At 50.9% G+C, this 23,517-nt stretch overlaps 1 protein-coding gene across 3 annotated transcripts in view; it reads left to right on the top strand.

Annotated features, from left to right (window-relative positions):
- KCNB1 (potassium voltage-gated channel subfamily B member 1) overlaps positions 1-22,117 on the top strand; it is a 104,749-nt gene extending 82,632 nt beyond the window's left edge. For all 3 annotated transcript variants that reach the window (XM_065850153.2, XM_071815767.1, XM_065850154.2), the window contains exon 3: positions 18,856-22,117. In XM_065850153.2, the coding sequence (XP_065706225.2) occupies positions 18,856-20,877 (2,022 nt within the window). In that variant the 3' untranslated portion in view covers positions 20,878-22,117. The remainder of the gene's footprint in view (positions 1-18,855) is intronic.
- Positions 22,118-23,517: the final 1,400 nt, after the last annotated feature.

Genomic DNA, 23,517 nt, shown 5'->3' with positions numbered 1-23,517 from the left:
GGTGTAACATTGCTTCTTTAAAGGCTCACAGAGCCCCCCCAGAAGGGCCAGGCTCAGGGCTTGGCTGATCAGCACCATTTCTATTTATTCTCTTAGCTCGGCAATGAAAACACAGAAGTGCACTGAGCAAATAGTCGCCAGCCTCAGCACAGCTATTTGCAAGAGCCGCATGTACCCATGTGCATGGGACTGGGCTCTCAGTGATAAAGAATTAGTAAGACAACTCTTGCTACAAAGGGCTTGCCATGAATTTACTGAGAGCAAAGCGAATGAAGACAGGGAGGCAGGTTCAGGTGTGTGGTTTGTGTTCTCTGTGATAACATGGGTGTGCGGCTGCACAGAGGCTGAATTGTGCTGCTCGCAGCAGGCTCGGAGGCTTAATTAAGCTTCTAGTGTTCTGTAAAGTTCGTTTCACTGTTCGGTGGAGGACAGTTTAGGATAAGCATAATAGGATTACTGCTGCTATATACAGCCGCATAAGCCAGGAAGTCCTCATAATGGGCCTTTAGTCAGTAAGAAAATCTTTTCAGAGGATGCTTTTTATAAACTGCACAGTTGGGCACGCCATGAGCGTTTGGGGAAGGGTATCCTGCCTCACGCAGGTGTGCCCGGACCAGCCAGGTAACCACTTTGAAACAGCACCTTTCGCTGTGCCAGACACACTGAGGTTTGCCACTGATGGTGTGAGTCAGGTACTTACTACCCCATGGAATGGTCTTTCCTTGTAAGCACTTCCCCTAATACTAATCCTGGGACTAATGTCCAGGTGCCTTTAGGCAGGTAAGCCCTGGCGAACCTCTCCTGCCTGGCCTCACGTGGATGTCTGCCCTCCTGCAGGAATCATGGGATTCAGCAAGTCACAAGGCGACAGCGGGGCTGTGTTCGTGTGCGAGCGGCCAATTCATCAGCATGTCTTGTTAGAGCAGAGACAGGGCTCTGGGGCTACTGCCTGCCAGAGCCAGAGCCCCGCTGGTCCTTGGGGAGCTGAGCCAGGCTGAGTTCGATGCTTTGTCACTAATCAGGAACAGCTACAAACGCCGCTAGTTATCCACGGCACATGGAGGAGCAAGCTGCACCGAAAACAAGACGGGTTTTTAAAAGCAACAAGGCATGACCTCTCACTCAGGCTGTCCCCATGGCTCTTAAAAGAGCCTCCAGCGGGGAAACCCACGTTCTCGGTGAGCACAGCCGAGTACACGTACAAGGTGGGCTCTGCTCACCAAGAGCCCCCCATGGCCCTCAGCCCCACGTCACGGTCCAGCCACCCATCCTGCTCAGGAGCTGCCGTGTCCATGGAGCTGATGCACAGACTGGGCTCTTTCCCCGCTCTGAAACACCCCGGCAGCACCAAACCAAAGGAGACGTGCCAACAGCGTCCTCAGGTCCTGCTGCGAGCAAGAGGCCTCTTCCCACCCACTCTGGTCACTATTGCATTTTAACACTCTACTTCTTTAATGCATTGTTTTAATGTAGAGGTGGTCAGCCCTTCGATGAGTTTATAGAGGAGGAGGTAGTTGGTAGAAATGCTGGGGACACCTCAGTTAGGTGGGCTGGGTGACACGCGGGGCAGGGGCGATGGCGGGCGGTGTCGGGGCTGCGGGACGGCACAGGGGAGCGGGACGGGGCGGGAACGCCGCCCGGGCACGTCTGCGAGTGCCGAGCTGGGGCACGGCGCTGGGCGCACGGGGAAGTGCCAGCCGGTGCAGGGGCAGCGGGGATCTCTTGGGCTCCCCGGCTCCGCAGGGCAGCACCGCGCTCCGATACTGCCGCACCACCCCCACGCGCAGAGGCAGAGCTCAGCCGCGAGCAAATAATCCGGCTAATGCTGCTCCCACCAGGGCCGATTCAGGACGGTTTCCTTATCTTTGCCTTTTCTGCACAGCAGCAGGTAGTTCATAGATAAAACAATCAGTGCTTATACACACACAGACGCTTAGGAGCTATTCTTAATCTTTCCAAATCCCTTAATATACCTTATGTATACAGTTTGGAACTTGTAGATTTAGCATGATAGATTTATTTCATGCATTATCTGAATGGAAAATGACATTAATAACTAAATTCTTCATGTTTTTTTAGCCCTGGCTAAGCTACCGCAGAGCACTGAGCTGTGGTAAATCTGTCCAGGGCAGAGCAGCAATGCAGGCAGACCAAGTTCTCTGACTGTGTCTGCTGTTATTGCCTGGATTATATAAAGCCCAAGTTGTGCTACAGCCATAGGAGAATTTGGCCAGATAACTGCAGTTCGAGCATATGTTATAACCAATCAGCTGGAATGGTTGTAGTTATTTTTCACAACTCCCCCAAAATGGAGAAAATGGATGAGAATTGAGTGGGTCATGCAGATTGACAGGGGAAGCTGTTATGACAGTTTGAAATGGATGACTCAGTCTTTTTGCTTGGTGGTTTTCTGCATGTATCCCCCAGGAATTTCCAAGAGGTTTTTCCAGTAAGAGCAGTCAGGCAAAACTACAGAGTTTCCTCATTAGCCATCCCGCAGTGAACCGCGCGCGTGTGCCCGTGGCCCCGCTGTCCCCTCCCCCCAGCTCACACCCGCAGCAGCTGGTGCTTTAGGCAGCACATCCATGGCACACGCGCGTGTTTGGCAGCCCCGGGACCTGTGTCACTTGGGTCTGTGGCCGAGCAGCGCCCGGCCTGGCTCGGAAGCAGATGTCTCAGCCCAGCGCAGCCTGGGGACTGGGGTGGTACCCGTCCCGGACCATCACCCGGGCCTGCTGCTTCGTGCTACCCGGGCTGCACCAGCGTGAACCGGGAGCTGTCTGCACAGCGATGTCACCCTGCGGCTGCCAGAGGTGTCAGTTAGGGACACCCTTGCTTTGCATGGACTTTCCATTTGCAGAGTAGATGAGTTTGCTTTCAGAGCTGCCTTGCAAGCAGAATCACAAAATCATAGAATAGAATCAAAGAATCATTTTGGTTGGAAGAGATCCTTAAGGTCATCAAGTCCAACCATAACCTAACTCTGACACTAAACCATGGCCCTAAGAGCCTCATCTGCACATCTTTTAAACCCCTCCAGGGATGGTGACTCCACCGCTTCCCTGTTCCAGTGTTTCACAACCCTTTCCATGAAGAAATTTTTCCTGCTACCCAATCTGAACCTTCCCTGGTGCAACCTGAGGCCATTTCCTCTCGTCCTGTCACTTGCTACTTGGGCAAAGAGACCAACACCCTCCATGCTCCAAGCTCCTTTCAGGTAGCTGTAGACCCTGGTAAGGTGTCCCCGCAGCTCCTGTTCTCCTGCCCTTTTCCTCCAAGTAGTGGCCAGCAGGAGCACCGCAGCCCAGCTCTTGTGCACCAAACCTGCGGCGTGGGTGACAGCAGCCACAGTCTCCCGCACTGGGATGTCAAACAAAAGGTCTGGGGTCCCCTCTCCGCGTGGGGACAGTGCCGCTGCCGTTTCGTGCCCATGTGCCGGTGAGCCCGCTCGCGCTGTGCCCGCAGAGCCGGCCGTGCTGGCCACCGCCGTTTTGCGTCTCCAGTCACGATGCTGGGACTGCGCTACCAAGCACAGAGCCTTCTACGCTTCTCGTCTTTGCCTTCAGAGGGAAAAATGTTTCCACTGCGTAAATCAAGCTATGGCCAACCCAGGCTATTGTTTTGTCTATGTTTTTATGTCCCTTTCAATATACGTGTCAGCTCTGCCACGTCCCGTCTGTTAGAAAATGCCTGGGTTTATACGTTACCTCATTAGTCTTACTGTCTATCCAGCATTTTTTCCATCCTACAGGCTCCTCGCTCCTTTTACATCACTGTGATTAAATCATTTGCTTAGGCCATTAGCAACAAGGCTTAGTGTTTTTCTACTGCTGGCTCCGTAGGAGATGATGTGGGAGGGGGCTGAGCGGGGGGAACGTGTTGACTTTTAAGTCGCAAGCTGGGGAAGTCAGAATAGAACAGCACCAGGAACGTATATTTTACGGAGCCGCTGTCGCAAAGCAGCTGGGCAGAGCGGTGGCTTTGTGTCAGGAAACACTGTGCAGAGCCGTTCCTGTGTTTATTTTCTGGAGCAGCCTGAACTAGCAGCAGAAAAAGCCCAGAAAGCTCCCAGCCTGCGGACACGCTCGGCTGTTTGGGGCTGTATCCCTGGGAGAGGCGGTTCAGGGCTTGCGACCCGCACCAGCAGCACAGCCCCGGAGCAGGACGTGCGCGGCACGCGGGATTAACCGCTGCCCTCAAAGAACAGGTTTTCCGAGGCTCGATTGTTCCGCTGCCGTAATTAAGGCTCTGTCAACTTCCAGCAGCCGCCTTTACACGCTGTGATTTTCATGGGGGTATAATTTAACCCAAAGCTCTTGCTTGGCAGCACGTTATTTTACAGGCTCACTTAAAAATATGTTTAAACCATTTAAAATTACAGATTGGCCCCCCAAAAAATGCTCAAACTAAGGTGACCCTTTTAAATATAGGCATCAAAACTTGACTGGTAAATTATCTGGGTACCTGTTGGGTGTGGGGCTTTCAGGGGGCAATTAAGGAGCACTCAGAGGCAAGAGCCTGTAACACCATCAGTCTTTACTCTAACAGCAGGCAGCTAATAAACTCTTAAAAGAAAGCGATAGGGAGGGAGGGGATCTGCCCGGCTCCCAGTTGGGCTATTGCCAGGTGATCTTAAGAACAGCTCGTTGAAGCCAGGCTGGTTCATAGCCTGTGCTCGCCGTAGTCACATCTGCTGCTGGGGCCTCTTAACGCACAGGGAGCAGCAGTCGCCCCGCAGCGGCAGGGAAAGGGCTCAGGGACGCTGTGAACGCCACAGAGCGGTGCTTACGGGGGATTTTCACTCTGGCAGGATAACCAGGGGTTGTATTTTCGTGAAGTCCAGGTGTTTGGCCACAGGCCCTGATGAAGGCAGGGGTGGGGTAGACCTGGGCCAGCTGGGATGTGCACACAGGTGCTCGCTCATGTGCACCCTTTTCCCCAGCATCACATCCATTCTGCGCAATCCATTTGCCAGGATCTGGCCATGGGACGGGAGCTCAGCTCAGGTGCTCAGTGCGGGGATACACCCCGAGAGGCCATAAACCCCCTGTGCTGTGGGAGGGAAATCCCTGTGACATTGCAGCTGACTGCAGCGGGAAGGGACTCGCGCATTGAGCCACTGTGCCACCTGGAGTCCGGCCACTCCGCGCTCGCGCAGCCGCCCATCTGCCAAAAAAAGAACACTAATAGACTTACTTTCTTCGGAATAATAAAACAGAGAAACAGCAACAAAGCCAAGAACATTGAGATAGTGACAGCAAGAGTCTGGCTTAAATCCCCCAAAATAACATCAGTTAGAGCCCGATTTCAAAGCAGCAGACACCGCGCTGCACACACGGAGAGCTGCGGATTGGGGCACTGCTCCCTGCCCTGCTGATCTTACGCTCTAAGTAACCATTTCTTAAATAAGTCCACCAGCTACTCAATAATCTAATAAAGATATTTCTGCCTAGAAGGCAGTAGAAATGTCAAATCAAAGATTTGAAGCTCACGAGAGCTTGCTAGCAAAACTCTGCAGAGAAGAAGCCAATTCTCTGGAGTGTTGCAGGGAGCAATGTATAAGGTGTTAAATTAAGAAAATAATTGTTTTCTGTAAGGAATTTTTACCACTGCACCTTCTTCTCCATGGTTACCCAGCTGGGCAAGGCGAAGTGAACAGGGCAGTACAGAAGGTCAGGATGCACCTCATTTTTCCCCTTGTGCTCTCGGTGGCTGCTCACTGAGAGCTGCAATTTGGGAATTCCCAGTTGAGGTGGAAACCCTTGGGGAGCAGGCTGTAGTTTTCATGTAGATTATGCAACTGCATCATGCAACCCCTGTATTCATTTGCAACAGAAGCTGGGCCTAGAGCGCAGGTGTTGCGGGTGTGCAGAAGCGCAGAACGCGTCCGGTGTGTGCGCTGGGGTTCGGGGTGCTGGGCTGTGCTGGGCTGTGTGTGGAACGCCTCCAGCACCGCGACCCTTTAAACCTGTCTGGGAAAGGTTTGGTTCCAGCTTATTTCTACCCACCACTGAAATAATCAGATCATCCCTTGCCATTGGATATTTGTTTTTCAAGCACGTGTCTGAGGTGATCAAAGGGGCTGCTCCTGTGGTGGGGTGAGCAAAGAAAACCCTCAAGGTCAAGCCCAAACAGTCTAACGACTCTGGGGCTTGGATCTGGCCTCCAGCAGCAGCAATGAGCCAGGAGAAGATGAGCAGTTCAGGAACCAGAAAATTAAGCTTTTGAAGCTAATAATACCCTCTGGCAGGGAGCAATCAATTGACAGAGAAATGAGAGAGAAGGGGAAAAAGGAGACAGGCCATTCAGCCAGGCTGCAGGAAGGGCAGCGCCACAGAGCAGAACTATCTCATAAATAGAGCAGCACCTTTCTTCCTTCCTCCCTTTCCCAGGGGACAGTGGCCATGGGAACAGACATGCTTTGTGCCCTCTGAAGGGGACGCAGGAGAGAGCAGATTAAACCTCCCTGCAGCAGGTTAATTGGGACACACGGCTCCAGCACTGCTACCCTTACAATGCTATTATATTTCCTCTCTAAGAAATAGAGGAAAACAATAAGCCAATATTAGCTTATCTGATGAGCCTGGCGGGCCGGGACGGCCTTGGGAATTGCCAGCTCATGCCACACAACGCGCAGAGCCCTCGGCTACCGGGGGCTCTCGCTCACGTCTGTCTGTGCCAGATTTCAACCACTGAAAGGCTATTCCTAGACCCCTTGGTCATTCCCATAAACTGATCTCCCCAGCATGCGGAGGGGTTTGCTGTTGTGTTGGTTTTGGTTGTGTTTTGTGAGGGGTTTTTCGGCTTTTCTTTTGTTTGTGGTTTGGTTTTGTGGTGGTGTTTGTTTGGTTTTTTCCTTAGTGTTCTGCCCTCTTTAAACACTCCCGGGTTGGGCTGGGTTTGTTCTCCCCATTCAGCAGCGGGTTTCTCCCTGCACCGGGGCTTCCTCTGCGTCTCGTTTCCAAATCTGCTCACCAGACCAGATCTCAGCAACTGTCACAGGCGTTGCCAATGAGAAATGCTGGATATTGCATGCGTTAAAAAACCAGCTGCTTCATTTTAATACCTAGAGAGGAGCTGGGGTCTTTTGCAAATCTTGCCCTGTTAGGGATTTTCGGCTCACAATGAGGCCAGATGGCGGCACAGAAATAGATGCAGTTATCTGCAGACATGCAGAGCGCCGGGAGACCCCAGCACGGCCTGCGCCCGCAGGGGGCAGCGGGTCAGACCCCAGTTCAGCAGTCAGCTTTCTGCAGCAGCGACAGCAACTTGGGTGCCTCCTTCAGGACCCAGTTAACATCTGGGCTTCCCCGTGGGCGAGCGCGCGGATGTGGAAAGGGTTAAGCGCTGCCCTCGGGAAGGTGGGTCTTACCAGTTTGTCTTGATGGAAGAGCAGAGAGCTGGAGCGTCTGCCAGAGTCCATTAGGGATAATGCAACCTGATGGGAGACAGAGCTTTATCCAGCGGCTCACGGAACCCGCGGGGCGGCTTTCGTCCGACCTTGCACTGGGTTGCACGTCCCTCCCTGCAGCTCGGCCCCGCTCTCCCCGTCTGAAGGGAGTTATTGCGGAGGGCAGGGGTGGACACTGTGCCGCAGGGACCGCGGCACGCGGGGTCACCCGTCACCGCCGGTGCGGTCAGAGGCACAGCTCGCGTTCTGCTGGTCCAGCAGGACGTCCAGCCCGCGCAGGGACAGCGGCACGCGGGGTCACCCGTCACCGCCGGTGCGGTCAGAGGCACAGCTCGCGTTCTGCTGGTCCAGCAGGACGTCCAGCCAGCGCAGGGACAGCGGCACGCGGGGTCACCCGTCACCGCCGGTGCGGTCAGAGGCACAGCTCGCGTTCTGCTGGCCCGGCAGGACATCCAGCCCGCGCAGGGACAGTGGCACGCGGGGTCACCCGTCACCGCCGGTGCGGTCAGAGGCACAGCTCGCGTTCTGCTGGCCCGGCAGGACATCCAGCCCGCGCAGGGACAGTGGCACGCGGGGTCACCCATCACCGCCGGTGCGGTCAGAGGCACAGCTCGCGTTCTGCGTCCCCGCGGTGCCTCGGGAGCGGCCGCGGACGAGCCAGGCGCAGCCGGGCCAGGGCTGCTCGGCTGCCCTGCAGTGACATTTCAGAACATCGACACGAAGCCATAAGCGGCCTGGCCGCACTCCACACGGGGTATGTGTTTTGCAAGCCCCAAAGTTGTCACGCTGCTCCACGTGCCGGGTAACGGGACCACGTGCCTGACAGAAAACGCCAAGTCTCCCAGGACATCAAACCGCGCGTTTCCCTGGAATGACAAGTTCTGTCTTTGACAAACAAAACTCGGGCTCTTTAATACGCTTCTCCCCAACGTGCCATGTTAGCGTGTGTTTGTTTAGCAAACAGTTACTAGGAGGCCTCCTCAGGATTTTAAAAAATGGTGATACTGGGTGTTGTTATTCGTGGATGGAGGTGGGGAGGAGAAAGAAAAACAGCGCTAACGTAGCCAGCAAGTTCAAGTAAGGTTCAACTTTGCTGTTCCAAAATCTGCAGCATGATAACGAGACAGTCAAATCAGCTCAAATTAAGAGCTCAGGAAGGCTCAGCCTTTCAAAGACGTACATTTGTGGCAAGATTAATTTCTGCCAGCCAGTATATAGTGCAGTATCATCCTATATTAACATAGAAACCCCAAACCAAAAATAAAGGCAACTGAAAAATGCACTAAAGCCCAGAGAAGTTTATCATTTCCCTTAATCTCCAGTGCTGGTCTTTGCTGTTCTGCACATGGATTGAAGGCTGATGCACCGCCTGGCAGCGTTCAGCTGCCGTTTACAGGAAGCCTGTCTGCTCCCCTCCCCTCTTCAGTAGCATTTGCTAAGTTGCAGCACTCCTGCATTGTTTCAAACGGCTTCAGGTGACTTTTATTAAAGAGCAAAAAATAACTCAGTAAAACAGCCACTAGAAAAGCCAAACAACCAAGAAACCCCAAGAAACAGTATAAAACCCTGCTCTGCTCCCTATCCAAACAGAGTGACCTTTTGATTTCTTTTGGTGGTGTTCTGGGGTTTTATTGTTTTGTTTGGGTTTGTGTGTGCATGTATTTCTTCTTTTCTCTGTTGGTTTTGGGTCTGGGTTTTGTTGTTGTTTTGGGGGTTGTGCGTGTCCGGTTTTGTTCGGTTTGGGTTTTTTTGCTTTGTTTTTTGTCTGTGTGTTTATTTCTGTCCAGCTCTGGTTTCCCGCAGTCCCCTGAGTGTTGCAAACGGCACAGCAATGGAGTTGTTGCTGTCAGCGCGCTTCTCAGGTAGCGCAGCAGCACAACGGAGCCTCCGCTGCCTGGGAGCGCCCTGGGCAGGGCACGAGGAGCGGGGGCCTGCGGGTCTGTGCGGGGAGCAGCAAGGGCTGCGATGTGGGATGTGACGCGGGATGTGACGCGGGATGTGATGCGGGATGTGATGTGAGATTTGACGCGGGATGTGATGTGGGATGTGACGCGGGATGTGACGTGGGATGTGACGTGGGATGTGATGCGGGACATGACGTGGGATGTGATGCGGGATGTGATGCGGGATGTGATGTGGGATGCACTGTGGGATGCAATGGGGACACACTGTGGGATGTGCTGTGGGACGTGCCGTGGGACGTGCCGTGGGATGCGTCATGGGATGCGCCGTGGGATGTGATGTGGGATGCGCTGTGGGACGCGCTGTGGGATGTGATGTGGGATGTGCTGTGGGATGTGATGTGGGATGTGCTGTGGGATGCGTTGTGGGATGCAATGGGGACACGCTGTGGGATGTGATGTGGACTGTGCCGTGGGCTCTGCCATGGGATGTGATGTGGGATGCGCTGTGGGATGCAATGGGGATGCGCTGTGGTATGCGCTGTGGGATGTGACGTGGGATGCGCCGTGGGATGCGCCATGGGATGCGCTGTGGGATGTGATGTGGGATGCGATGTGGGATGTGCCATGGGATGCGCCGTGGGATGCAATGTGGGACGTGATGTGGGACGTGATGTGGGATGTGCTGTGGGACATGATGTGGGATGCGCTGTGGGATGTGATGTGGGATGCGCCGTGGGATGTGCTGTGGAATGTGATGTGAGACATGATGTGGGACGTGATGTGGGATGTGCTGTGGGATGCGCTGTGGGATGTGATGTGGGATGCGCCGTGGGATGTGCTGTGGAATGTGATGTGAGACATGATGTGGGACGTGATGTGGGATGTGCTGTGGGATGCGCTGTGGGATGTGATGTGGGATGCGCCGTGGGATGTGCTGTGGAATGTGATGTGAGACATGATGTGGGACGTGATGTGGGATGTGCCGTGGGATGCGCTGTGGGACGTGATGTGGGATGTGCTGTGGGACATGATGTGGGATGCGCTGTGGGATGTGATGTGGGATGCACCGTGGGATGTGCTGTGGAATGTGATGTGAGACATGATGTGGGACGTGATGTGGGATGTGCTGTGGGACGTGATGTGGGATGCGCTGTGGGACGCGCTGTGGGATGCGCTGTGTGTCTGGTTGCTGGCTGCCCATGCGCTGTCTCTTGGGAGTGCCCCGGGGTGCACTAACATAGGAGAGGCTATCAGAAGAGATTTCAATGCTGCCACAAAGCCAAGGGCTCTCTGGAGTAGGTGTTTATTTCTCGTGTCCATGTCTAGAAGCCAGAGAGCATGGGAGATGAGTTTTCCCAGATCGCCAGCCGATACTTCAAAGAGTTTGAGCTTCTTCTGAGCTCAAGAGAGACTTAAAAAAACAAAACAAACAGAAAACTCCCAATACCAAAAAAACCCCAAATATACATCTCCACACTTCAGTTTCATTCTCCATATTTATTTACAGCTAGAATGCATCAAAATTGTCTTACTCAGCTGAGACCAAGCTCTCCTGTTGAAATGCCGATGTATAGCTGCCTACTAACATGAATGATTAATTGCCAAAGATTAGCTTTTAGCTGCTTTTGTACACAGTTTGTATACAGTTGTTGCTATTTATTAAATATGTGGTATCTAATCCAGTGTTTAGTGCTTTCAAAGGGAAGAACCATCTGTGCTTGAGATTAAAACACTTCATTCACTTTGTGCACAAGCCCTCACCAAGGGCTCCACGCTCTGCTGTGTTAGAAAAAGCCCTTGGGAACCCAGCCCTGGGACGTGTCCTGCACCAAAGCCCCTCTGTCCGACACGGGGTCTGAGTGCTGAACATGGGGATCAGTGTAGATTTGGGATGTGTCCTGCACCAAAGCCCCTCTGTCCGACACGGGGTCTGAGTGCTGAACATGGGGATCAGTGTAGATTTGGGACGTGTCCTGCACCAAAGCCCCTCTGTCCGACACGGGGTCTGAGTGCTGAACATGGGGATCAGTGTAGATTTGGGACGTGTCCTGCACCAAAGCCCCTCTGTCCAACACGGGGTCTGAGTGGTGAACATGGGGATCAGTGTAGATTTGGGACGTATCCTGCACCAAAGCCCCTCTGCCCAACACGGGGTCCAAGTGCCGACCGTGGGGATCAGTGTGTGCGATGGAGAGCAGAGAAGCCGACCAGGAAAACAAGACATTTTATCAGAATAAACCACTAAGAAGTAGGCAGGTCCTGAGAGCTTGGAGGGACCTGCAGAGATGTTTTCCACCACCTCTGGGTTTCATGAGTCTCTTTTCCAAAAAGAGGGGTGCTGATGTTCCATTTCTTTGCAGGCTGCTTGCAAGGAGTAAACGATTAACAGCTGTAATTCCTTGTGCCCTTGTTCCAAGCATGAATGAAACAAAACCAAAAATCCAAAAGGAGCCCAGGCGCATCAGCACCAATAAGCTGAATTCAGCCCTTAGGAGCAGCCGCCTGAGCTGCTCAGGCACTCGGGTAACAGGGCCACGCTGGCACCAAACACATCAAACAGGTAGAGGATGTTGCTGCGGCCTTTCTGTCTATAGGGATTTCTGCTCCTGCAGGCTTCCCCGTCTATTCATAATATCACTGGTGTGGCTGGTGCTGGTAACCGGATTTGCCACTTCTAACACATCTCTGGAAAAAGCTGTTAAACAGGTCACCGTTTTTGCAGACACAACAGCACTGGAGCTCTGCTCTAATTTCCCTGCTGTGTGGCAGCCGGGGTGGTACCGATGACTACGGAGATCTCCCTGCAGCAACACTGATCATACTTTTTGGTGAGAAAGCGGCAGTGGAACTGGTTTAGACTTCCAAAAAGTTCCACGCTATAATGTGCAGGACTAATGCAACTCAGATTTGTAAAGAATTAATATCAATTATTCTCATGCATATTCATGAGAGGAAGACTGGTTTAGCAATCAAGCTAATAGTTTTTGCTTAATTACATTTAGCTGATTTTATGCTACCTTGGCACATTCCTGACTGAATTTAACCATTAAAAAACCCCTCCCACTGCTCCAGCAAATACCAACACTCGGAGCTCAGAGTCCCCTGTAAAAGGTGTCTGAGGCCGAGCAGGCTGCTCAGGACGGTTGAAATTGGTCACAGGCACTATGATGCACCAGCATCCCTGGTGCAGGTGAATCGCTAGAGCGTTTGGAAGAGTGGTTCCCAGGCTGCTGAGGGCTAAGGCATTGATTGTTTTACGTTTTCTGAATGCGAACCATTGTCTGCTTTAATGCAAGACTGACAGCAGGAACGGGAGATGTATCTGAAAGGGGAGCACCAAGCCGGGGGATGGTTTTGTCTGGGTGGGTGGTCTTGCTGTGCAGCTCCCCACGGACATCGCCCACTTCTCTGCCCCAAGAGCAGCGTTCTGCGTGGCACAAAGGGTGGGAACCCAGGAGCAAGATGCAGATGTAGCGGGTCGGTCCGGAGGCTGGGAAGGGCGATGGTCGGGTGCTGGTTTTCTTTGTTGATTTCCCCATGCCGGCAGCAGCAGATACAGGAGAGATGCTCCCCTCTCGGGCGCTGTCACCGCACTGTCTGGAGGCAGCGTGTGCCTCTGAAGTTTCTCTTTTCAGTAGTTTCATTCATTTATTATTTTCTTCTCCAGCACGCCGTGTGCACCTGGGCTTTGCTCAGAAGGAAGACTGACACCACTTCTCATTTAATGGGGCTCAATAGCTCTCTGACAACTGAACAGTTCTTAACAGCCTTAAGGAATTCACCGGCAGCTGAGCCTGAAGGCTGCTTGCTGCCCACTGCAGCTCCGTCCGCAGGGCTGCACATGCAGCTCCCTGGGTGCCTGTAGGTGAATGGAGCACCCATGTGTAACCAGCAGAACTACTGTATCCCCTTTTAAACCAAATACTTACTCTCTCAACAGATAACATTATTACAACTATAACTGAAATCAAATAATTAACCATTACTCAATCCGGGCTCTTCCAGGCAATGTCAATATTAAGATCTCAGCAAAATATAAATAGTTCTATCTTGGTTTTGTTGTTACGGATTTTGTGCTGCTCAGTAATGCATAGGAGTTTGCGCTCTCGCAGCCTGCGGACACGGCCACTGGGGACATCGGGGACACTCAGGGTCCTGTCCCTCCAGAGGGCGGATGTCCCGGTGCAAAGGGCTCTCGAGCACCCCATGGGAAGGATGCAGAAGTGGTGTGGAAAGGGCCAGAGCAAGGGAAACTCTGAAACGTGACTTTCCCACAGAAACCAGTGGGACTTGAGGGTTCTGGAGATTCGGGGTCTCACATTACATCTTAACACCTTTCCACACGAAAAAGTAGATGAAAGGTTATCTCTGTTTCCCTTGTGACCCTGTCCCTAAGTTTGGCATCAACTCCTTGTCCTGATCCAAGAAGAAAGTGTTGCCTTTATTTATGGCCTCAGTGTGTTCTAGAAAGAAGCTTCCTGCAAGCCCCGTGGTCAGAATCACAACCCAGAAGGCACCGTGTTCCGCAGACTCTTTCAGTTAATGAATAAACAGGCATTTTCTAGTGAAGAGATGTTTCCTAAAACAAGTCCCTGTCAAGAAATACCACAGACATGAGCAGGAGACGTTATTCCCATGCAGAATGAAGCGAGGAGGAGATGAAGGAACTCTCCATCTGTTTCTGCGCTCTGCAGCACGTGGGATAACGCTCAAAATACACCGTGCTCTGTGCTTTGGGCGCCAGGGCTGGCACGGGCACGGGGGGGCTGGGCACTCTGGCCCATAGGGTGCTGTTTGCTGGGGGAGGGGGGGCTGCAGGAAAAACCCCTTAGTAAACCGAGCATATGAATGAAACCTGGTCCTGATGCCAAGTTTATTCTGCGGGCCTCGATGGAGCTAAAAAAGCGCATTAGACAAAGCCATTATTGAACTTCTTGATTACATAACTATTTCCTCATCGTATTTCCAAGAATATTGAATCTATATTCAAACACCCTCCTACTCTCTCCCACACACCACCCCTTCTCCTTGCTATATCAGCTTCATCACCGAGCATGAAGACAGAAGAAGTACAGGGCATGTTGCCATGAGCAGATACATCTCCGATGCTTACACTGGGATTTTAGAGCCCTCTATGGGATTTGGGCAGCCAATTCTCTTTCATTTTAATGGCCTTGGAAGTCTGTGATCTTATGCCTTGCCCTTAGCGTCTTTAGCAGTGCAAAGAACAGATAATCAAGCAATAAATATCCCCAAACCTGAACGCTGCGTTAGTCCCTGCTGCCTAAAGCCGCGCTCTGTGCTGTCTGGGGGTGGCACGCACGGCTTCCCTGCACACAAACTGCTGCGACCACAGGCCTGAGAGAGAGATGGGAGCTTTCTGAACAGCCCGGCTGCTTTGTGGGAGCCCTTTTCCCCCAGGGATGAGCACAGACCTTGCCAACGCCAAGGGTGATCCCTGTGTCTCCTAAAGGTGCGTGGCAGGGGCTGCCTGCCTGGGTTTGGGGGCTGGAGGGGTGGGGGTTAATGGCTGCGAGCACAGCACATCCACCCTGCCTCAGGAAGCAATCGCTGCACATGAACTGGCTGCACGTCCCTAATCAGCTTGCTTGGCTCATTTGCATGTGTAATAGCCAGCATGTATGTACCATCGTGTCAGTCACTTAGAGGCAACTGCTTTAAATTAATTCCAGACCTTGCCCTGCCAGTCCTTGGATTGTTCAGCTTCCACAAAGGAATAACAGCAGCAATCCAGAGATTCACTCAATAGAAATCTTCACAAAACAGTCAGTTTAGCAGAGGAGGAGTTTTAACTGGAATCCTGCCCATACCCACCGAGACTTGCAGTACAAGCCCGTGCTGTCATTGGGAGCCCACCCAATGCCCTCTGCAGGACAACCAGAAAAGTACCTGATGGGGTATTTCACAATTGATGGTGTGTTGCTACAGGTGAAACGCAAGAGTAAATACAGAAACGGAGAAGGGAACTACGCAGCTTTTTGCATGCAACCCACTGGAGGCAATGTCTGAACTTCCCTGTCCCTGTTCCTTCTGCAAGTCCAGGTCTGCGCTCCAAGGCCCTTCCTGCACATGAGCCCATCCAACCTCAGCTCTTTCGCTGCCAATCCAACAGTTTTCACCAGCACAAGGCCATGTTGCGTGCTGTTCAAGGACTCATGCAAACGATGCTGCAGCGGGGGGCCCTCTCCCCGTGCCTGTTCCATTTTTGCAGCATTAGCAGCTCACTCGGCTCCAGGTTTTGGGTCAGTGCTGGGGTACAGGTCAACGGGCACTTTACTGCAGTGACCAGCTGGAGCCTCATTGACTCCAGAGGAATCATTCGCTCCTGCTCAAGCCTGAATTTGTCCCATTGGCTTTTCTTGTTAAAGAGAAGCGAACCTGGCAGGGGAAGGGAAGGCGGAAAGGCCAGCGATCGAATGGAAAGGCTGCCTGCTGCACAAAGCATCTCTAGAGCCATTCTTGGTGGTACAAACGTCTTTCCTTCAGCTTTCTGTGTCTCATTACCGACAGTGGAAAATAAGAGAGCTGCCAAGTTCAGTAAGTGCAAGATAGGACACCATACTACACTGTGATTCCTAAAATCTGACATCCCAGACTGTAAAACGCTGGGACAGAGCAGCAGCAGCTGGATCCAGATGTGTCTGCGGGGCGATGGGTGCTACCAGGACCAGGTGTGCTCTACAGAAGGATCCTCTAACCCCACTGCAGACATTCCACCTCTCAGGTTTTTGTACTTTCCACCTGAAAAGTGCTTTGGATACCTGAGGACAGTGAACTCACATCCAGAAGTTTTTCTTAGCCTGACGTGATTCACAAAGGTGTGTGATTGCAGCAGATCCGTTAGGAGGAAAATCTCTATCTTAGGAGTGCAGGTGACATCTTGCTGCAACTTGCAGGAGAAGCAATGAATGCTTCTCTCTGTTTATTTCGCAGCTCCATGGCTAAATCTGCTAAACCAAAACCAAATTTTACCCTCAGATCTCCTAGTTTTCAAATTGATGTTTATCTGGTATCGCCTTGATCTTCAAAGCAGGAAGGTGTATCAAAGGAAACAGAAGGTTTGACACCAATTACTGCTGCTGGATGCCATCCCCTGAATAAAGATGGATTGTTAATATTTACACTGAAAGGGAAGGAGATAAAACACACTAGGTACACCTAAGTTGACAAATAAGCCCTTCTATGTATAGTAGCCAGAGATAAAACCGAGAAAAAATGTGAAATTACCACTGAAAACATCGCAAACACCTTCAGAAATGTCGGGTTGTACACAAAGAAATGTCAGCAAAAACACTCAAAGAACCTTCTAGGAAAGCCGATCTGGCTCCCTGCTTCTTGGGGCTTCTGCAGGAACCAACCATGCAGAAGTAGTTGACGCCTAAATTTCTCCCCACTTCACCCTGGGACACTCAACTCACATTTGATTCTCTTGAGTTTAAATCCATCACTTCAAGCACTTTCCCTGCATCCCTCCCTGCTTCTCTTCATCCCACGGTTCCTCCTACTTTTTGCACCCCCAAGTCTTTCCTGCAGCTTCTTTGGTTCACTGACCTGAGAAATCCCTTGACAAGGCAAACCCCCTATTGTACAAGCTTTTGGGGGGTTGTTCGTATTTGAGCAGCAAATTAGTGGAAGTGGAAGGTAGTGGAAAGAGGCGAGATGAGGGTGCACAGCGCAGCCAACGACAAACACTCTTGTACGCAACTTGTTTAAAAAGGAGAAGGAATCTTTACGGCATTTTCCTGGTAACGATTCAGTAACTGAAAGCGAAGCTATTCTAAAATTCCCGGTGCTAGAGCATTGCATAGGAGCCCATTCACTCCATTCCCTTCTTCCATTTAATCCAATTTAGACAATAAAAGCAGAGTGTTTAATGGAGCTCATTTTTGTTTCTAGTCGACTCTCATTCTTCAGATTGAATTACTAGGTCTGCAGTGTCATACACAAATCAAAGGTATATGGCACCTTTAAGTTAAAAAGTAAATGATGTTATTACATTGATTTGAAGGGATTTGCTTAGTGATTTTAAAACACTTGTTGGAATCAAAACTTCTTGCCTTAAATGTGTATTTTTTTAAGGTATATGGGCTTTTCTCTAGAAGCCATGGCTTAAGGTTGCTGTACGAGTTTAATTCACGTGAAGCCCCCAACCTTTGTAGAGCATTTGTGCCTTTTGGCTCTGGAGAAGGGGTGAGGCTGTTCTTGAGGAGACCGCGGTGCTTCTGAGCTATACTGGATCTGCACGACGCAGCGACGAGGCTCACCCCGCTCTAGGGACGGCCAGCTCAGGGATAAACGCTCAGAAATCTGAGTATACAGGGTCTCGCTGGGCTTGGCTGAGGAGAAATCCCACAAGAATTTCTTTCCGCAGTGCCCCGGGTGGTGACCGTGGCTCTCCTGGTATCGTGAGGCTGGCTCAGAAAGGTCCTTGTGAGGAAACCTAAAGTCCGGTGATATCGGCCACAGAGGAGTGGGTCCGATTTGCAATTCTCTTGTCATATGTTCTATAATTCATGGCTTAATATTGTGTATCTATCTAGTCATCGTGCACGTACGCCGCGACTGATTTCATGCTGCTTTTCTGTCAAGCAGGAGAAAAGCGAGCATAAGGAACCAGCTTACACTGAAATGAATACATCGAATATTAGTCACATATACGTGTGTTTGGAAATCATTGCTGTGTTTGGGCAGTAACCTTAGAAACTAGATATGTTCCTACCCAATTAACAAATTAGAGAAAGAATTCACCAGTAGAAAAAAAAAAACAAACCCAAACCACTCCTCAAATTGTCTGTCAGCTCTAAGACCTCCCTAAAATGACTTTGAAAGAAAATGTAATTAGGGAAACTGAAAAGTATAGTATGAATGCCTCTATAAAAGAGATGTGGAGCCAGGATGGCAGTGGGTCCTGTGCAGAGTTCAGAGCTCAAAGCGTTTTAGGAAGCCTGGTAAAGTTTTCGTGTATTTCACAACCGTCAAGTTTCACATTAGAGATGAGTCATTAAAAGACAGTGTATTACTTGTATGCTTATATGTAGTAGAATTGTACACCCGTCTCTGTAATTAGCCATAGACACCCAAAATTACAGTTGTAATCGTGCATTAAATGGAGGACATCGCTCCGACCGAATCTTGCGTTCACAATTGCGTTCCTTCTCGCTTAGATTTCAGAGCCTGCTGTCCAGATGGGCTTTGTTGGGCACCTAATTAGTAGTAAATCAAAAGCTCCTGCTGTGCAGTGCTTCACAGCCCTCCTGGCACCCTGGCTGCTTGGGACGTGTTCCTTGCCTACACAGACATGAAGGCACGGGAGCTGAAGTAGACGCTTTATCTGCTTGATCCACCTGCCATAGTAAAGCAGCTTCCAAACCAAAACCGCCTCACGATGCATCGGTTATCTGACTTACTAAGGGCAAAATTAGTCTGGAAATGCGTAAGTGGAAACACAGCCGTGCGTTAATGGCAATGATAGAGTAACGTGTTCCGAGATGCACTCACTGTTTTCTCTTTCCTTTCCAGATTTTGGCAATCATTTCCATCATGTTTATTGTACTATCTACAATTGCCTTGTCCCTTAACACACTTCCTGAACTACAAGGCGTGGATGAATTTGGGCAGACCACAGATAACCCCCAGCTTGCCCACGTGGAAGCAGTGTGCATTGCATGGTTTACAATGGAATACCTCTTGCGGTTCCTATCCTCGCCTAAGAAATGGAAATTTTTCAAAGGCCCGCTGAATGCTATCGATTTGCTAGCTATCTTACCGTACTATGTCACTATCTTCCTCACAGAATCCAATAAAAGTGTACTTCAGTTCCAAAATGTACGACGAGTGGTCCAAATATTTCGGATTATGAGGATACTCCGGATTCTCAAGCTCGCCCGACACTCAACGGGTTTACAGTCCTTGGGCTTTACGCTGAGGAGGAGTTACAATGAGCTCGGATTACTCATCTTGTTTTTGGCCATGGGCATTATGATCTTTTCCAGTTTAGTGTTTTTTGCAGAAAAAGATGAGGATGATACGAAATTCAAGAGCATCCCAGCTTCTTTCTGGTGGGCAACAATCACCATGACGACAGTAGGCTATGGAGACATCTACCCCAAGACACTTTTGGGTAAAATAGTAGGAGGACTGTGCTGCATTGCTGGAGTGCTGGTGATTGCTCTTCCCATCCCAATTATCGTCAATAACTTCTCTGAGTTCTACAAAGAGCAGAAGAGGCAGGAGAAAGCCATCAAGCGCAGGGAAGCTCTTGAAAGAGCGAAACGAAATGGCAGCATTGTTTCCATGAACATGAAGGATGCGTTTGCCCGTAGTATAGAGCTCATGGACATTGTGGTTGAAAAGAATGGAGAAAGCATAGCTAAGAAGGATAAAGTCCAGGACAATCACTTATCTCCCAGCAAATGGAAATGGACCAAGAGAACGCTCTCTGAAACGAGCTCTAGCAAATCTTTTGAAACTAAGGAACAAGGCTCTCCAGAAAAAGCCAGGTCATCTTCAAGTCCCCAGCACCTGAACGTCCAGCAGCTGGAGGACATGTACAACAAAATGGCAAAGACTCAGTCCCAGCCGAACCTGAATACTAAAGAGTCGGGTCAGCCTGGAAAGCAAAAGGAAGAGCTAGAAATGGAGCCCCTCCCTGGCCCTATGGTGCCCTTGCTGACCACTCGTGCTGATGGGATCATTGACATGAGGAGCATGTCCAGCATCGACAGCTTCATCAGCTGCGCAGCGGAGTTCCCCGACTCGGGGAGGTTTTCCCACAGCCCGCTCGCTACCCTTCCCTGCAAAGGCGGCATCAACGCGATCCCGGAGCAGAGCAGGGCAGAGGGCAGCGCCGCCAGGCTCGTGGAAGTGAACCCCAGCTCTGACGGCAGCCACCGCTCTGCTTTTTTCATAGAAAGTCCTAAAAGCTCCATCAAGGCCAGTAACCCTTTAAAACTAAGATCTCTGAAAGTCAACTTCATGGAAGAGGACACCAGCACATTAGTACCAGCATCAAACGTACTGAGAATATACCCAGACCCTCTCAAGGGCAGGGGAGCTGCCGCGGCTGGCACAGATTCTTCCTTACTCTCTGACAGATCTCTCGTGAGCCCAGAAACCTCCATCTATACAACTGCGAGTGCGAGGACACCCCCAAAGTCACCGGAGACGCAGACAGCCATAGCTTTCAACTTCCACGATGCCGGTATACACAAATACATAGACGCTGACACTGATGATGAAGGTCAGCTGCTCTATGATTCGAGCCCGCCTGGAAATGTGAGTCCCAAGTACAATGTCACAAACAGCGGCTATCTAAAGCAAAAGGACAATGTTTATAGAACAGACAAGAACCATCTAGAAGCTGCTGCTTTACCCACCTCCCCTAAGCTAATAGGGCAAAACTGCATTTACTCTGTGGAAGGTATCACTGGAAGAACCCAGGGCAATCAAGAGACTGTCAGACTAGAAAATCACATTTCCCCAGAAGTCCACGTGTTACCGGGCAGCGGAGGACATGCTAACACACACGATCAAAGCATCTGAGGTGGGCTCCAAAAGAACTTCCTGAAAGTTTAAAGCAATGTCTTTACAGTCAACACAAAAAAAAGAGCTTCTGCATGGCATGAACTTGGCTGAACCAAGCCACCTGTTTCTAAAAGTCTGGGGGAGGTCCAGTGTGGGTTTGTGAAAATGTCCTTCTCTGAAACAACTCTAAAGACACTGCCCACATCAGTCAAAAATAAGGATTGCAAATCATGATCACACATTGATCTCCTTTCATGTTGTCCAGTGAAGCCAATGTGACCAAATATCCATCCATTCCCCTTGAACGCTAGAGCTCCTTTTGGAAATATTAATATCTGATTCGCATTAGTTCCATAAAGGATGCCAAGGCAGCCAGATTTGAACTCTGGAATAAATTGCTGGGGTTGGTATAAAGCTATCAAAAACACAACGCTCACTGCTTCAGGGCAGCTGTTCCCCATCTACAGCTTTCCCTGATGGATAATATGTCTAAAGGTAGCAGGGAACACGTGCATTATTAGAAAATCCAAGCGGAAAAAACCATTTAAAACAAATAACGGTCTAGAGAAACCAATTATTAAAATGCTCTCTGTGTGTTTAACCATACGATATCCTGTAGGACCCGATGCTTTCTTTTGAAATATCAGCAGGGTGAGTTGCACCACTTGTATCTTGATTCCAAACGTCCCCTAGGCCATAGTGAAACTTGCACTTACCCTCTGCTAACAAGCGACAGCTGCCCCAGGGCCGTGCGCCCGCGGGGCCCCGCGCTGGGGAGGCGAGGAGGAGCCATGCAGAAGCAGCCATCGCCGGAGGCATCGCAGCCACCCCTGCCCGTGCCGGAGCGCAGGGCCGGCCGGGGAGCGCGGCTCTCGCCCTGCGCGCCGCAGAGCGGGTGCCGGCTGCTCTGCCCCGGGGATGCGCCGGGGCACCGGCGGTACCGGGGCGGCTCCCGGGCCGCCCCGAGGCGGCAGCCAAAGTGTCGCCCTTGGCGTAGGAGAGGAGCCCGGCCGGTCTGAAGCTTTTTGCGCCCGAGCGGTGCAGTGAAAGATATGCAAGCGTTACATAAATATGCAAAAAGAGGGATTCGTTAGCGGCCGGCCCGGCCCGGCTGCGCTCTCTCTCGCGGGGGGGTCGGGCAGGAGCGGCTCCTGCGGCGGAGCGGCTGCGAGAGACAGGAGAACCAGGCCTGATGTTTTCACAACATCCAGTCGTTTTTAGACGAAAAAAAAAAAGAAAAAAAAAAAAGAAAAGAAAAGGATCTGACCATTTTAAATGACCAGAACTAGCAGCCACCAGCCTAGGTTTTTAAAATATTGTTTCAATAAAGTTATGTCAAATTGTGTAGGAAATAATTTGTCTTTGGTTTTTAATCTCGGGGGGGAGAAGCACTTTACGTTGACTTTCTGTTGTTGATGTTGTTGCGATGCTGGAGTAGGATAGCAGAGTGTAACAATCAAGCACTTTAACCAAGCACTATTTTGATTTGTGCCTCCTGTCGTGGCCGTGATTTGTTACACGCCTGTAGCAAGTCACAACCTGTCCTGTGGTAACTGTGCTGGTAATCTTTTATGTTGTTCTCTGTTTCTACTGTAAACCACAATTGTAAATAACTCTGTCGATGAGCGTTTCCTGACCCTGCCGGGGCGGGGGGATCCGCACGGAGCGGGTCCGGGACGCGCAGGGCCCTGGGGTGCGGGGCGGGGCGCCCGGGCGGGACGAGGACCCCGAGCCGCCCGCGTCCGCTGCGACCTGTCCTTCCTATTGTTAAAAACAAACAAGCCGTTGGTTAGTCCTGAATGTAAACGTCTGTCCGTCCGAGCTGTACAGTACTTCTGTCTGTAATCCGTAATAGCGAGTGCAGCATGTACGGACAAAAGCAATAAGCACATATATGTTTTAGGAACTATTATGGGTTACGGTGATAGCTTTGTTAGCACAAAACTGTACGTGCGTTGGAGTTAACTCTGCTCTGCTCAGCCGGTCCCAGCCCGGGGGGTGGGACGCAGCCCAGGTACCCGCGCAGATGTCGCCTTGCGGCACAGCAAGGAGCGACCCTGGGGGGGCAGGAGTGAGACCTGAGCCACCACCTCACGAATCAGCCCTCGCGCCGTGCACGCTGGCACGGGAGATGCTCAAATAAGACCGAGGCGTCCACGCGTGCGCAGGATGCTCTGCGGAGTATTTAGGCAGGGCCAGTTCCTGAGGTTCGTCTGCTCTTCCTCTGCCTTCGCTCAGCCAAAACCACCATTCCTGCGAGCGGGCTCTGCCTGGCGAAGGACTTTAGGATTTGGCCATAGTAAATACAAGTGTACTTAGAGGAACCGAAGTATTGCTGAGATACTGGTTAAGATTGAGCCGTCACGAAAAGGTAAAGTGACTTTCCAGCAGACAAGCTTTAAATGCAGATTTATTCTGTGGCTTTCCGAGGCCGTAGAGTGGCAACGAGAAATCTTCAAGAGAACAGTCTTAACACAATCTCTGTGTTTCAGTGATCATTCATGTCTGCCATCAGCACAAATGTAAAAAGAAGAAAAATCAGGGAAAATTTTTTGATAAAGTAAGTAATAGTGATTTCCAAGTTAAATATTTTTAGAGCTGATGCTTTCATGTGGAAGAGAAGTCATATTTTACATATCACGAAAGTGAACGTATTTA

This window comes from Patagioenas fasciata, chromosome 16, assembly GCF_037038585.1.
Source record: "Patagioenas fasciata isolate bPatFas1 chromosome 16, bPatFas1.hap1, whole genome shotgun sequence".
Classification (NCBI taxonomy): domain Eukaryota; kingdom Metazoa; phylum Chordata; class Aves; order Columbiformes; family Columbidae; genus Patagioenas; species Patagioenas fasciata.
The sequence above is the reverse complement of the archived record's forward strand: the minus strand, read 5'-3'. Positions and strand labels throughout refer to the sequence as shown.